Here is a 17,093-nt window from a genome sequence, read left to right as displayed (position 1 = left end):
ACTGAGAACCACCATGGAGAACTACTACTGAGAACCACCATGGAGAACTACTACTGAGAACTACTACTGAGAACTGCTACTGAGAACCACCATGGAGAACTACTACTGAGAACTACTACTGAGAACTACTACTGAGAACCACCATGGAGAACTACTACTGAGAACTACTACTGAGAACCACCATGGAGAACTGCTACTGAGAACTACTACTGAGAACTACTACTGAGAACCACCATGGAGAACTACTACTGAGAACTACTACTGAGAACTGCTACTGAGAACCACCATGGAGAACTACTACTGAGAACTACTACTGAGAACTACCATGGAGAACTGCTACTGAGAACTACTACTGAGAACTACTACTGAGAACCACCATGGAGAACTACTACTGAGAACTGCTACTGAGAACTGCTACTGAGAACTACTACTGAGAACCACCATGGAGAACTACTACTGAGAACTGCTACTGAGAACTACTACTGAGAACCACCATGGAGAACTACTACTGAGAACTACTACTGAGAACCACCATGGAGAACTACTACTGAGAACTGCTACTGAGAACTGCTACTGAGAACTACTACTGAGAACCACCATGGAGAACTACTACTGAGAACTACTACTGAGAACCACCATGGAGAACTACTACTGAGAACTGCTACTGAGAACTGCTACTGAGAACTACTACTGAGAACCACCATGGAGAACTACTACTGAGAACTACTACTGAGAACCACCATGGAGAACTACTACTGAGAACTGCTACTGAGAACTACCACAGAGAACCACCATGGAGAACTACTACTGAGAACCACCATGGAGAACTACTACTGAGAACTACTACTGAGAACTGCTACTGAGAACCACCATGGAGAACTACTACTGAGAACTACTACTGAGAACTACTACTGAGAACCACCATGGAGAACTACTACTGAGAACTACTACTGAGAACCACCATGGAGAACTGCTACTGAGAACTACTACTGAGAACTACTACTGAGAACCACCATGGAGAACTACTACTGAGAACTACTACTGAGAACTGCTACTGAGAACCACCATGGAGAACTACTACTGAGAACTACTACTGAGAACTACCATGGAGAAATACTACTGAGAACTACTACTGAAATCTACTACTGAGAACCACCGTGGAGAACTACTACTGAGAACTACTACTGAGAACCACCATGGAGAACTGCTACTGAGAACTACTACTGAGAACCACCATGGAGAACCACTACTGAAATCTACTACTGAGAACTACTACTGAAATCTACTACTGAGAACTACTACTGAGAACCACCATGGAGAACTACTACTGAGCACCACCATGGAGAACCACTACTGAAATCTACTACTGAGAACTGCTACTGAGAACTACCACTGAGAACTACCACTGAGAACCACCATGGAGAACTACTACTGAGCACCACCATGGAGATCTACTACTGAGAACTACTACTGAGAACTACTACTCAAATGTACTACTGAGATAGCAAGCTACTACTGAAATCTACTACTGAGAACTACTACTGAGAACTGCTATTGAGAACTACCACTGAGAACAAATACTGAAATCTACTACTGAGAACTGTTATTTTGAACTACTACCGAGATCGGCTTCTGAGAACAACTACTGAGAACTACAACTGAGAAATACTCCTGAGAACTACCACTGAGAACTGCTGCTGGGAACTACTGCTGAAATCTACTAATGAGACCTACTACTGAGATCTACAACTGATAACTACTACTGAGATCTGCCACTGAGAACTACTACTGCAATCTACTACTGAGAACTACTACTGATCTACAACTGAGAACTACTACTGAGAACGGCTATTGCGAACTTCTACTGAGAACTACCACTGAGAACTGCTACTGAGAACTACTACCTACTGAGAACTACCACTGAGAACTACTACTGAGAACCACCATGGAGAACTACTACTGAGAACCACCATGGAGAACTACTACTGAGAACTGCTACTGAGAACTACTACTGAGAACCACCATGGAGAACTACTACTGAGAACTACTACTGAGAACCACCATGGAGAACTACTACTGAGAACTGCTACTGAGAACTACCACTGAGAACCACCATGGAGAACTACTACTGAGAACTGCTACTGAGAACCACCATGGAGAACTACTACTGAGAACCACCATGGAGAACTACTACTGAGAACTACTACTGAGAACCACCATGGAGAACTGCTACTGAGAACTACTACTGAGAACTACTACTGAGAACCACCATGGAGAACTACTACTGAGAACTGCTACTGAGAACTGCTACTGAGAACTACTACTGAGAACCACCATGGAGAACTACTACTGAGAACTGCTACTGAGAACTACTACTGAGAACCACCATGGAGAACTACTACTGAGAACTACTACTGAGAACCACCATGGAGAACTACTACTGAGAACTGCTACTGAGAACTACCACTGAGAACCACCATGGAGAACTACTACTGAGAACTGCTACTGATAACTACCACTGAGAACCACCATGGAGAACTACTACTGAGAACCACCATGGAGAGCTACTACTGAGAACGATTGCTGAGCTCTACTACTGAAATCTACTAATGAGAACTGCTACTGAGAACTGCTACTGAGAACTACTACTGAGAACCACCATGGAGAACTACTACTGAGAACTACTACTGAGAACTGCTACTGAGAACCACCATGGAGAACTACTACTGAGAACTACTACTGAGAACTACTACTGAGAACCACCATGGAGAACTACTACTGAGAACTACTACTGAGAACCACCATGGAGAACTGCTACTGAGAACTACTACTGAGAACCACCATGGAGAACTACTACTGAGAACTACTACTGAGAAATGCTACTGAGAACCACCATGGAGAACTACTACTGAGAACTACTACTGAGAACTACTACTGAGAACTACCATGGAGAACTACTACTGAGAACTACTACTGAAATCTACTACTGAGAACCACCATGGAGAACTACTACTGAGAACTACTACTGAGAACCACCATGGAGAACTGCTACTGAGAACTACTACTGAGAACCACCATGGAGAACTACTACTGAAATCTACTACTGAGAACTACTACTGAAATCTACTACTGAGAACTACTACTGAGAACCACCATGGAGAACTACTACTGAGAACTACTACTGAGAACCACAATGGAGAACTACTACTGAAATCTACTACTGAGAACTGCTACTGAGAACTACTACTGAGAACCACCATGGAGAACTACTACTGAGAACCACCATGGAGAACTACTACTGAAATCTACTACTGAGAACTGCTACTGAGAACCACCATGGAGAACTACTACTGAGAACCACCATGGAGAACTACTACTGAAATCTACTACTGAGAACTACTACTGAGAACTACTACTGAGAACCACTACTGAGAACTACTACTGAGAACTACCACTGAGAACTACCACTGAGAACCACCATGGAGAACTACTACTGAGAACCACCATGGAGATCTACTACTGAGAACTACTACCTAGAACTACTACTCAAATGTACTACTGAGATAGCAAGCTACTACTGAAATCTACTACTGAGAACTACTACTGAGAACTGCTATTGAGAACTACCACTGAGAACAAATACTGAAATCTACTACTGAGAACTGTTATTTTGAACTACTACCGAGATCGGCTTCTGAGAACAACTACTGAGAACTACAACTGAGAAATACTCCTGAGAACTACCACTGAGAACTGCTACTGAGAACTACTGCTGAAATCTACTAATGAGACCTACTACTGAGATCTACAACTGATAACTACTACTGAGATCTGCCACTGAGAACTACTACTGCAATCTACTACTGAGAACTACTACTGATCTACAACTGAGAACTACTACTGAGAACGGCTATTGCGAACTTCTACTGAGAACTGCTACTGAGAACTGCTACTGAGAACTGCTACTGAGAACTACTACTGAGAACTGCTACTGAGAACTGCCATATTATATATTTTCCCCTCATTTAATCTTTGTCTTTGACTACTACTAAGATGAGTGTGTGTTTTTGTCTTTCTTGTCCCCCTATATCTCTCCCCTCTCACAGTAAGAAAACCACATGACATACTGCAGTCATTCTGGACCTACCAAATGACCTACTAACCCTCTATATGCACGCCACTGCACTGGCACGCACGCACGCACGCACGCACGCACGCACGCACGCACACGCACACACACACACACACACACACACACAATGCAGTAGACTATGCTATGCTGGCTGGGTGACAGTCTTTCTTCCCCAGCACCGACATCTCACTGGTTCTTAACGCAGACGAATACTAACCGTCCTACTATCCACTATGGCCCAGTGAACCGTGCAAATCAGCATCTCACAAATCACCCCGATAAGTCACTTCTAGTGCATCAATGTCAGACGTCTTGTTGCACTGTGTCATTATATCGCTTTGCAATGACTTCATCAAATTCATTCCCTGGCATCAATCTTAGTTATAACACCAATGCTATTTTTTTTATTTGTTGCTTATTCACTTTTTTTCTAAAAAAAAATACGGAAAAAGGAGGATGAGACGAGAGTGGGGAGAGGGAGGGAGAGAGAGAGAGAGAGGGAAAGAAAGAAAGAACGCATGTTCGGCGGCGTCTTATGTCTGTGGGCTGGCTGGTGCAGGGGTGTCTGGATGTCTGACGCCTCGATTCTCAGGCTGAAATCATTTGCGAGAAAAGAAGCACTTGCTTCGAGAGAGACGTTTAACAATATGTCTCTAAAACAAACGTTTATTCAAATGAGCCCACGTTTTCAGGACATGAGAATTGACGTCCCAATAAGCGTTATTAAATGGATTTAGACTAGACGAGTAAAGCCTATAATTAAGATAACAATGGCTCATGGTTCAGGGGTGAGAGGACTGTTATCAGGCACCTGTTTCAAACCATCCATCTCTTGCGAGATTGAAAGCACAGTGCAAACCTCCAAGCCACACTCAGGAAATGTGTGCCCTCGAATAGCATAAAAATACCGAAACACAGCACAGACTACTCACATAGGCTAGACATACTTGAACTATCTCATTCACACACACAGAGCAGGAGCACAGCCTAGATGTAGTGATATTCTCCCAACCTCCTTCAGCAGTAACCATGACAACAGGATGGTTGAGAGATTGCTCGCAGTTAAATGAGGCCGGTACTTTTCTTTTCCCCTCCAAAATAGACCGTGGTTGCTTTTGATGATCAACTCACTTGTCCTCCAAAAAGCGGAACAGCTTTATTTCTCCCCTTGCCCATTTAAGGGGAGACCCCCCCCCCCCCCCCCCACCACCATCACCACCACAAAACCCCGTGGCCCACACACTGCATAGGATATTATGGACAAACAGAGAGCGTCCGAGACCCTCACCGTTACAAGGGCAGTAGGAAACATATATCCCCTTCTACTCTCCTTTATGCATTTGTGTCCTGGTACAAGGACAGGGATTTTGGAGAGAAAGCCTTTCAATGATCCCGTTCAATCGGATTCCAGATGTATTAATCGGATAGCTATGCTATATAGGATTTGGTTATTTATTGAATTAAATTATTTGTGCGTGCAAAATCTATCTATCTATAGCCTAGCTATAATAATATTAAACCCACAACAATATCAGTCATTCCATATTGCACTCACCAATAAAATGCGTTGAATCAAAGGTATCCTGAAAAGTCTGTTCTGCACCACAGGTTCGGGTTGTTTTCTCTCTCTGCCCATCCATCCACGCGGGAGAACATATATCGACCGATGGTCTGTTTTGTCCACGTCGTGCAGCGTCCTTCCAGACTGGTACCCTGTCTAGTCTGCGCTGCAAGCAACTCCTCGCCGCACGAGTGCTGGCGGTACAGTAGGCTAGTCTCGCCTCCACGCACTGGCTCAGGCATGCGGGAGGTCCAGCCGGCGGGAAACGAGTAGACCGATTGCGCGAGGATGGGGGCGTGTGTGCGTGTGTGCGTGTGCGTGCGTGTGTGTGTGTGTGTGTGTGTGTGTGTGTGTGTGTGTGTGTGTGAGCGATCTAAGCGGATGGGCTGTCACGTCCCTCTCCTCCACTACTGCTGCACGCGAGGAGCATCTCTATCCAATAAGTGTTCTGAGGCTCGCGGGCAGAGTGGGACTGTCTGTCTCTCGGTCCTGTTGGTATCCGTAATGATTCGATTTACCACTAACTCAGGATGAAGAGAAGGTTTGGCTTACATACAAATACTATTTTTCAGTAATTTGGCTATAGTTTACCTGAGGAAAAGGGCCTTAATCCCAGTCCATTTATTCCAGTGTTTTATGCCAGTGTCTTCATCCTAGTGCCTTTATCCCAGACAATGGGACTGTCTGTCTCTCGGTCCTGTTGGTATCCGTAATGATTAGATTTACCACTAACTCAGGATGAAGAGAAGGTTTGGCTTACATACAAATACTATTTTTCAGTAATTTGGCTATAGCTTACCTGAGGAAAAGGGCCTTTATCCCAGTCCATTTATTCCAGTGTTTTATGCCAGTGTCTTCATCCCAGTGCCTTTATCCCAGTGCCTTATACCAGTGCCAGCAGCATACCATCCTGCATCACACTGCTGGCTTGCCTCTGAGGCTTAGCAAGACTGGTCCCTGGATGGGAGACCAGATGCTGCTTGAAGTGGTGTTGGAGGGCCAGTAGGAGGCACTCTTTCCTCTGGTCTACAAAACAATATCCCAATGCCCCATGGTAGTGATTGGGGACATTGCCCGGTGTAGGTTGCTGTTTTCCAGATGGGACATGAAACAGGTGTCCTGACTCTCTGTGGTCACTAAAGATACCATTGCACTTATCGTAGGGGTGCTAACCCTGGTGTCCTGGCTAAATTCCCAATCTGGCCCTCATACCATCATGGCCACCTAATCATCCCGAGCTTCCAATTGGCTAATTCATCCCCCCTACTCTCTCTTGTAACTATTCCCCAGGTCGTTGCTGTAAAGAATGTGTTCACAGTCAACTTACCTGGTCAAATAAATATATTTATCCCAGTGTCAGCATATCAACAGAGATGACACATGCACTGGCAGATTATGTAAATCAGTATAGGCTACATGGATATTTGATATGGTTTCTGTAAAATAGATCTGTTGCAGGCAGCTGTTGTGTAACCAAAGGGGGAAAAAATGATGAGGGTTTCTCTTTTAGTATAACAACAAGATATTTCACTATCAAATACCATGTTACAGGAAGTATATTTTATCTCAAAAGCATTACTGGTATCTCCCATTGACTCAGACCGAGGCCTACCTGCAGCATAAATTGACAGGACTGAGGAGAATTGAGTTAAAACAACTTTTGACCCCTCCTGTGGTGTCATGGGATGTCATTAAATGTTTGTTCTCAGATGGATGTGTTGCGTAATACCTGTGACAGACAGGAGGGTTCAAAGTTCATGGGAAGGAACACTTTGGTCACAGTTTCACTGAGGAAAGTTGAGGTGCTTTTTATCTATGCTTTAGGTAGCTGGTACTTACATCATCTCAGCACCCAGAACCAAATTAGCTAAGGTTGTGGGAAGATACTAGTCTGCATGAAAAGGATGTTGTTTTCACTTTCCTGCAAGGGAATAAGCTTGTAGGAGAAGAACAGCACAGGTAATGTGTGGTTCAGTTAGTAAGATTGTGGCACCAGCAACACCAAGGTCATTGAGTCAATTCCCGTATGGATTATATGTGTATATGTAACATTTCTGCTCTCACTGTACTGTAAGTCACTTGGGAGAAAAGCATCATCTAACTGACATTATATTATTATTTAACACAATTACTGGAAGACGAAAGCATCGTCAATCTATATTACACTAGAAAGGATGACTTAGAAGGCTTGGATGACTTCACTGGCTGACAACACGAGGTTGAGTATTGGCTAATATATAGGTAGCCGGAACCAATGTCTTTGCCATAGGAGTAGACATCCCATCCCTCCCTCTATGCCATCCCTCACTCTCTCTCTCCATCTCCCTCCCTTCCAAACACCTGCATCAGTGACGCCCAGCCAAAAAGCAGAACGAGGCTTCGTTCAGAAAGGCAAAGTTGTGTGACGTTCACCTGAAGATTTAGCATTGTCCTTGCAACACCCTTTAAAGTGTCTCACTTTAGTTCTATGGGCACTTCTCAAGGCCATGTTCAAGAGCAGCTGTACTTTGCAGCATTCTGCAACCACACATTAGATTCTGCTTTAGTCTGTTTCCCTTTGTAAACGTTTCCAACCTGCGTATTGATCCTGGACGTACACCCCCTCAGTGATGCTGCGTATTGATCCTGGACGTACACCCCCTCAGTGATGCTGCGTATTGATCCTGGACGTACACCCCCTCAGTGATGCTGCGTATTGATCCTGGACGTACACCCCCTCAGTGATGCTGCGTATTGATCCTGGACGTACACCCCTCAGTGATGCTGCGTATTGATCCTGGACGTACACCCCCTCAGTGATGCTGCGTATTGATCCTGGACGTACACCCCCTCAGTGATGCTGCGTATTGATCCTGGACGTACACCCCCTCAGTGATGCTGCGTATTGATCCTGGATGTACACCCCCTCAGTGATGCTGCGTATTGATCCTGGACGTACACCCCCTCAGTGATGCTGCATATTGATCCTGGACGTACACCCCCTCAGTGATGCTGCCAACCTCTCCAGTTTAATCTCATAGCCATCAGACACCTCGGCCAAGGAGGAACAGAGTAATCAATAAAACACGATGGTGTCCCGTTTGGTTCAGTGGGTAGAGAGTGCCACTTGCAATGCCAGGGTTGTGTGTTTGATTCCCTTGGGGGACCAGTGTGAAAAATGTATGCACTCAGAACTGTAAGTCTCGTCTGCTCAATTAAAAAATTAAATGTATCATAGAGAGGGATTGAATAAGAGATCCATCAGAGAGGAAAACTGATGGGTAGAGACAGAATTGAATAGGGTGAAGAATACTTGGTATTCATATAAAAAATATATGTATAGACGAGCTCTCCACAATGAATTTGAATAGAAAACGGGTAAAAATAGACTAGATCCTGCAACCATGGAGAGGTAAATACCTGTCTACTTATGGAATAATTACACTGATTAACATCTCAGTTTACTCACTTACTTATGGTGTTGCCTACTCCTGCTGATGAGCTTCTCAGATCATATCAGGAAAAAATATTTTGCTATATCTGGGATGCTGAACCTGACAAGACAAAGCATGCCCATCTATATAATGAATATGAACTGGGTGGGTTGAGATTATTACATGTACAAGTACTAAACTTCACACTATAAACTTCGCTTATACAAAAGTTTTACTTGAACCCTAAATGGTTCTCAAGTAGATTACTAAGAAAAATGTAAATGTTTAAATGTTTTGCCTTTATGCAGATTGCCTTGCATCATTTTTGATTAATTCAATATCTCTATTTTTCAAACAAGCATTGCAGAGCTGGCTACAATTTCAATATCATCCCCCTGAAAGGTAGAACAAATATTACGGCTGAACTCAAATGTGCTGGTTGATAAACGACCTGTATCTATGGAAAAGGATATTTTGTTTTTAAATGATATTGTAAAATGGAATGGTAGAGTTATGTCTTTCATGGAGTTAACATAATTGTATGGGAAGGTCTGCTCAATCCAAGATTACAACCAATTGATTACAGCATTACCCCCAAAATAGAGGCAGGTGGCAGCGGGAGGAGGTAGGGAACTGGTCTGTCTGCCCAATATAAAGGATCAAAACTGGAATAAATCAAAAATAGCATAAATAGGAAAGTATACCCATTTCATTTGAGGACCAGGATTTTGACAGCTGTGCCATACAGATTGCAAAATAGTTGGGAAGAGATTTTTGATGTACCGATTCCATGGTACAGGATGTATTAGTTGATGTATAAAACGATGCAAGATGCAAGACTTTGTGCTTTTCAGCTAAAATGATTGTACAGAAATCCGAAGAAGGTGGCCAGCAGAGATAGGTGGGATGGGCTGAGGGTGACCAGCAGAGATAGGTGGGATGGGCTGAGGGTGGCCAGCAGAGATAGGTGGGATGGGCTGAGGGTGGCCAGCAGAGATAGGTGGGATGGGCTGAGGGTGGCCAGCAGAGATAGGTGGGATGGGCTGAGGGTGGCCAGCAGAGATAGGTGGGATGGGCTGAGGGTGACCAGCAGAGATAGATGGGATGGGCTGAGGGTGGCCAGCAGAGATAGGTGGGATGGGCTGAGGGTGACCAGCAGCGATAGGTGGGATGGGCTGAGGGTGGCCAGCAGAGATAGGTGGGATGGGCTGAGGGTGACCAGCAGAGATAGATGGGATGGGCTGAGGGTGGCCAGCAGAGATAGATGGGATGGGCTGAGGGTGGCCAGCAGAGATAGATGGGATGGGCTGAGGGTGGCCAGCAGAGATAGATGGGATGGGCTGAGGGTGGCCAGCAGAGATAGATGGGATGGGCTGAGGGTGGCCAGCAGAGATAGATGGGATGGGCTGTAGGTGACCAGCAGAGATAGGTGGGATGGGCTGAGAGAAGCTGAGGGTTGGGATGTGAATTTGGAGGCAAGTGGGAGTGGAATTGCTAGGCAGTGGACAGAATGACGGTCAAAGATAAATGTATCAAAATAAAGTCAAAATAAAACAAAACAAAAAGCACATTTTATGACACTGAGGGGCAACGTTGTTACATCTAATGCCTGTTTGCCTGAGGCTGTTGCCATTGCAGGTGTTTGTACGCATGTACACATGCATATACACACACTCTCATTCAAACGCACACACATGCACATACACAGACACATACACACATATAAATAGTGCCATGCATGCACTCAAACATATTCAGTTGGCCTTGATGTCTTTTGTTTTTTTGCATAGTTGTTTTCTGTTTTCCTTTGTCTTTGTCTTTGTCTTTTTTCTCTTTTGTTCATTTTGTTGGTTGTTTGGGTGCAGGGGCTTGGGGGGTCTTGGGGGTTGGGAATTATTTTATTTTATTATGATAAAACAAATATCGGGGGAGGGGGAGGGGGACTGTGGGGGGGGGGTGGGTTGTCTCAGATGGTTGAGGGGCAGCCCTTGGGACGGTGGCTGATAGGCCGCTGGTTCTGGTCCCCGTTTTTGACGTTGTGGGAGATCTGTCGACGTGCCCTTGAGCAGGGCGTTGACCCTGGTTGCTCATGTGGGTCTCTATGGATGGGAGTCTGTTAGATGACTGAATGTAATGTAGATGTTGAGCGGCTTCACTGCAGGTAGATTGTATGTTTTATTATTCAATTCAAACCAATAGGTATAGGGTTAGCAGAGGACAGGTGCCTGCAGTATAAAGAGGGGAACATCCCCACTTCACAGACCCACTGATGCTATTCCAAATGGTACCCTATGGGCCCTGGTCAAAAGTAGTGCACTATAAAGGGACTAGGTTGCCATTTGAGATGCACACACTGTCAAGCCTGATTAATAATGAATTAGTGTCCCAGCTGCCCCTCCCCCTAAAACCAACCTGCATCCTGGGGGCTGGTGTGATAGAGGAGAATAGAGGTGTGTCCCACAATGACCGCTGATAAATCAAATCAAACTGTATTTGTCCCATGCGCCGAATATAACAGTGAAATGCTTACTTACAGGCCCTAACCAACAGTGCATTTTTAAAGTAAAAAATAGGTATTAGGTGAACAACAGATAAGTAAAGGAACAAAAACAACAGTAAAAAGACAGTGAAAAATAACAGTAGTGAGGCTACATACAGACACCGGTTAGTCGGGCTGATTGAGGTAGTATGTACATGTAGATATGGTTAAAGTGACTATGCATATATGATAAACATAGAGTAGCAGTAGCGTAAAAGAGGGGTTGGCGGGTGGTGGGACACAATGCAGATAGCCCGGGTAGCCAATGTGCGGGAGCACAGATTAGTCGGGCTGATTGAGGTAGTATGTACATGTAGGTATGGTTAAAGTGACTATGCATATATGATAAACAGAGAGTAGCAGTAGAGTAAAAGAGGGGTGTAGGGGGCAATGCAAATAGTCCGGGTAGCCATTTGATGACCTGTTCAGGAGTCTTATGGCTTGGGGGTGAAAGCTGTTGGAATGCCTGTTGAGAAGCCTTTTGCCATGCGGTAGTAGAGAGAACATTCTATGACTGGTGTGTCTGGGATCTTTGACAAGATAGACTATCTGTGTTGGGAATTGTGGTGTTGTAGCGGGAAAGGAGGGTGATAGTTTCATGTGTAGTTATGTAGTGTCGCTAACACTAACCATCACTCTTTTATCAAGCAACCTAAATGGGAGAGGGGGAGGGTTCCTAGACAGGGGATTCTGCGGTTCAGAATCACTGTTTGGCTACCACACTCCACTGTCTTTGTGTGTGCATGTAGCCAACACACATACAGAGAGACTGCTGACTGGGCTGGAATTAGGTAAAGAAATCCTACAAATGTGCATCGATCAAGTGTGCTTCCAGCTCCATGTCTGTCTGTCTGTCTGTCTGTCTGTCTGTCTGTCTGTCTGTCTGTCTGTCTGTCTGTCTGTCTGTCTGTCTGTCTGTCTGTCTGTCTGTCTGTCTGTCTGTCTGTCTGCCTGCCTGCCTGCCTGCCTGCCAGCCATCCACACACTGCAGTGAGAGGGTTAGTGTGTGACTACGTGTGTTTGTATCTTTGTCTCTGATCAGGGAGATTGTGAGTGTGTGTGTGAGTGACTACGTGTGTTTGTATCTTTGTCTCTGATCAGGGAGATTGTGAGTGTGTGTGTGAGTGACTACGTGTGTTTGTATCTTTGTCTCTGATCAGGGAGATTGTGAGTGTGTGTGTGAGTGTGTGTGAGTGTGTGTGTGAGTGTGAGTGTGTGTGTGTGAGTGCTTACAGTGAGAAAGAGGAGGAATTACATTTAATAATATTGCAGTTTCATTTCCCTCCATATTGCAGTGACCTGCCGGGTGTGTCTTGGCCCAACGTTTGGACCTCTATAATTACCTAATCAGCACACATTACCAGCCAGTGTGAGAAGAGCTAATATGACAGACTCATCAGGAAAAGTGTGTGTGTGTCTGTGTGCGTGTGTGTGTGTGTCTCATCTGGATCATTTTATTCAAAGGCGTGATGAGGGGCTACAGAAACATTCTCCTACGAGAGGTATGGTATGTCTTTGGTATTTTATTAGGATCCCCATTAGCTGTTGCCAAAGCGGCAGCTACTCTTCCTGGGGTCCACACAAAACATGAAACATATTCAAGGACATACAGAGAACAGCTCAAGGACATACAGTAGAAATTGGAAGTTTACATACACATAGGTTGGAGTCATTAAAACTCGTTTTTCCATCACTCCACAAATTTCTTGTTAACAAACTATAGTTTTGGCAAGTCGGTTAGGACATCTACTTTGTGCATGACACAAGTCATTTTTCCAACAATTGTTCATTATTTCACTTATAATTCACTGTATCACAATTCCAGTGGGTCAGAAGTTTACATACACTAAGTTGACTGTGCCTTTAAACAGCTTGGAAAATGCCAGAAAATGATGTTATGGCCTTAGAAGCTTCTGATAGGCTAATTGACATCATTTGAGTCAATTGGAGGTGTACCTGTGGATGTATTTCAAGGCCTACCTTCAAACTCAGTGCCTCTTTGCTTGACATCATGGAAAATCCTAAAAATTAACCAAGACCTCAGAAAAAAAATTGTAGACCTCCACAAGTCTGGTTCATCCTTGGGAGCAATTTCCAAATGCCTGAAGGTACTACGTTCATCTGTACAAACAATAGTACGCAAGTATAAACACCATGGGACCACGCAGCCGTCCTAATGCTCAGGAAGGCGACGTGTTCTGTCTCCTAGAGATGAATGTACTTTGGTGCGAAAAGTGCAAAACAATCCCAGAACAACAGCAAAGGACCTTGTGAAGATGCTGTGGGAAACAGGTACAAAAGTATCTATATCCACAGTAAAAGGAGTCCTATATCGACATAACCTGAAAGGCCGCTCAGCAAGGAAGAAGCCACTGCTCCAAAACCGCCATTAAAAGCCAGACTATGCTTTGCAACTGCACATTGTCACATGGTGACAAAGATCATACTTTTTGGAGAAATGTCCTCTCGTCTGATGAAACAATAATAGAGCTGTTTGGCCATGATGACAATTGTTATGTTTGGAGGAAGAAGGGGGAGGCTTGCAAGCCAAAGAACACCATCCCAACCATGAAGTACGGGGGTGGAAGCATCATGTTGTGGGGGTGCTTTGCTGCAGGAGGGACTGGTGCACTTCACAAAATAGATGGCAACATGCGGAAGTAAAATTATGTGGATATATTGAAGCAACATCTCAAGACATCAGTCAGGAAGTTAAAGCTTGGTTGCAAATGGGTCTTCCAAATGAACAATGACCCCAAACAGACTTCCAAAGTTGTGGAAAAATAGCTTAAGGACAACAAAGTCAAGGTATTGGAGTGGCCATCACAAAACGCTGTCGTCAATCCTATAGACAATTTGTGGGCAGAACTGAAAAAGCATGTTCGAGCAAGGAGGCCTACAAACCTGACTCATGAGCTCTGTCAGGAGGAATGGGCCAAAATTCACCCAACTTATTGTGGGAAGCTTGTGGAAGGCTACCCGAAATGTTTGACACTGCAACGCTCGTCAGAAGAAGTGGACCAAGAGGTGCAAATTGGTACGTGTTCATGATTCTTTATTTAACACGAACACCAAACAAAAGAACAACGAACGTCACGTTCTGAAGGCTACACAGAGCAAACATAAAACAACATCCCACAACCTAAGGTGGAAAAACATGCTGCCTAAGTATGATTCCCAATCAGAGACAATGATAGACAGCTGTCCCTGATTGAGAACCATACCCGGCCAAAACATAGAAACACAAAACATAGAAATAAAGAACATAGAATGCCCACCCACATCTCAAGCTGACCAAACCAAATAGAGACATAAAAAGGCTCTCGAAGGTCAGGGCGTGACAGTACCCCCCCCCCCCCCAAAGGTGCGGACTCCAGCCGCAAAACCTGAATCTATAGGGGAGGGTCTGGATGGCCATCTATCCGCGGTGGCGGCTCTGGTGCGGGACGTAGACCCCGCTCCACCTCTGGCTCATCCCACTTTGGTGGCGCCTCTGGTGCGGGGACCCTCGTCTCCGACCCTGGACTGGGGACCTTTGTTGCGGGCCCAGGACTGGGAACCCTCGTTGCGGGCCCCAGACTTGGGACCCTTGTTGTGGGCCCCGGACTGGGAACCCTCGTTGCGGGTCCCAGACTGGGAACCCTCGTTGTGGGCCCCGGACTGGGAACCCTCGTTGCGGGCCCCGGACTGGGAACCCTCGTTGCGGGCCCCGGACTGGGAACCCTCGTTGCGGACCCCGGACTGCAGACTATCGCTGGACGTTCCGGACTGGATGCCGTCGCTGGAGGCTCCGGACTGGAGGCCGTCGTTGGAGGCTCCGGACTGCAGACCGTCGCTGGAGGCTCCGGACGGGGGACCGTCGCTGGAGGCTCCGGACTTGAGGCCGTCACTGGAGGCTCCGGCCTGGGAACTGTCGCTGGAGGCCGTCATTGGAGGCTTCGTGCCATGGATCATCACTGGAGGCTTCGTGCCATGGCTCATCACTGGAGGCTTCGTGCCTTGGATCATCACTGGAGGCTTCGTGCCATGGATCATCACTCGAGGCTTTGTGCCATGGATCCTCACTGGGGGCTTCGTGCCATGGATCACAACTGGAGGCTTCGTTCGTGCAGCAGGCACAGGATACACTGTGCGTAGAGCCGGCGCAGGATATACTGGGCCGAGGAGGCGCACTGGAGGTCTGGAGCATAGAGCTGGCACCATCCTTCCTGGCTGGATGCTCACCCTAGCCCGGTAACTGCGGGGTGCTGGCACAGGACGTACTGGGTTGTGGAGACGCACCGGAGACACAGTGCGCAGAGCCGGCGCAGGATATCCTGGGCCGTAGAGACGCACTGGAGGCCAGGAGTGCTGAGCCGGCACCATCCGTCCTGGCTGGATGCCCACTCTAGCCCGGCTGATGCGGGGAGCTGGGATATAGCGCACCGGGCTGTGAACGCGCACTGGAGACACCGTGCGCTCCACCGGCTAACACGGTGCCTGACCAGTACCACGCTCCCCACGGTAAGCACGGGGAGTTGGCTCAGGTCTATAACCTGACTCCGCCAATCTCCCCGGGTGCCCCCCAATTTTTTTTGGGGGGGGACTGCCTGTCGGGCATCCGTGCTAGCCGTGTCCCCTCGTAACGCTGGGCCCCTTTTCTAGCCGCCTCCGCCTTCCTAGCTGCTTCCACCTGTTCCCATGGGAGGTGATTCCTTCCGGCCAGGATCTCCTCCCACGTCCAGGATCCTTTGCCGTCCAGGATGTCCTCCCATGTCCAGTCCTCCTTACCACGCTGCGTGGTCCGTTTGTGGTGGGATGTTCTGTAACACGGAAGAAGTGGACCAAGGTGCAGCGTGGTACATGTTCATGATTATTTATTTAATCCAAATACCAAACAAAAAAACAAAAGAACAACGAACGTCACATTCTGAAGGCTACACAGAGCTAACAAAAAACAACATCCCACAACCTAAGATGGCAAAACATGATGCCTAAGTATGATTCCCAATCAGAGACAACGATAGACAGCTGTCCCTGATTGAGAACCATACCCGGCCAAAACATAGAAACACAAAACATAGAAATAAAGAACATAAAATGCCCACCCAAATCACACCCTGACCAAACCAAATAGAGACATAAAAAGGCTCTCGAAGGACAGGGCGTGACAGACACAAGTTAAACATTTTTAAGGCAATGCTACCAAATACTAATTGACTGTATGTACACTTGTGACCCACTGGGAATGTGATGAAATAAATAAAAGCTGAAATAAATAATTCTCTCTACTATTATTCTGACATTTCATATTCTTAAAATAAAGTGGTTGTCACGTACGTGAGGAGATACGGACCAAGGCGCAGCGGATGTTGAGTTCCACATATTTATTAGAAAGTGAAACTTAGCAAGAACAAAACAATAAATCAATAAACTAACATCGAAACGTGACAACGTGGTGCACATGCA

The 17,093-nt window shown here is 45.9% G+C and overlaps 1 protein-coding gene across 1 annotated transcript; it reads right to left on the bottom strand.

Moving 5' to 3' along the window:
* Window positions 1–15,116: 15,116 nt before the first annotated feature.
* On the bottom strand, window positions 15,117–15,626 carry LOC135572080 (probable GH family 25 lysozyme 3). Its single transcript, XM_065019088.1, has one exon. It carries the CDS (start codon window positions 15,624–15,626, stop codon window positions 15,117–15,119), a length of 510 nt encoding a protein of 169 aa, XP_064875160.1.
* Between the last annotated feature and the right edge of the window lie 1,467 nt (window positions 15,627–17,093).

The sequence above is a fragment of the Oncorhynchus nerka genome, linkage group LG6 (assembly GCF_034236695.1).
Source record: "Oncorhynchus nerka isolate Pitt River linkage group LG6, Oner_Uvic_2.0, whole genome shotgun sequence".
Taxonomy (NCBI): domain Eukaryota; kingdom Metazoa; phylum Chordata; class Actinopteri; order Salmoniformes; family Salmonidae; genus Oncorhynchus; species Oncorhynchus nerka.
The sequence above is the reverse complement of the archived record's forward strand: the minus strand, read 5'-3'. Positions and strand labels throughout refer to the sequence as shown.

What these genes read in the sequence shown, in the direction of transcription:
- LOC135572080 (XM_065019088.1), bottom strand. Translation starts at nt 15,626, where the DNA reads ATGAGCCATGGCACGAAGCCTCCAGTGATGATCCATGGCACGAAGCCT.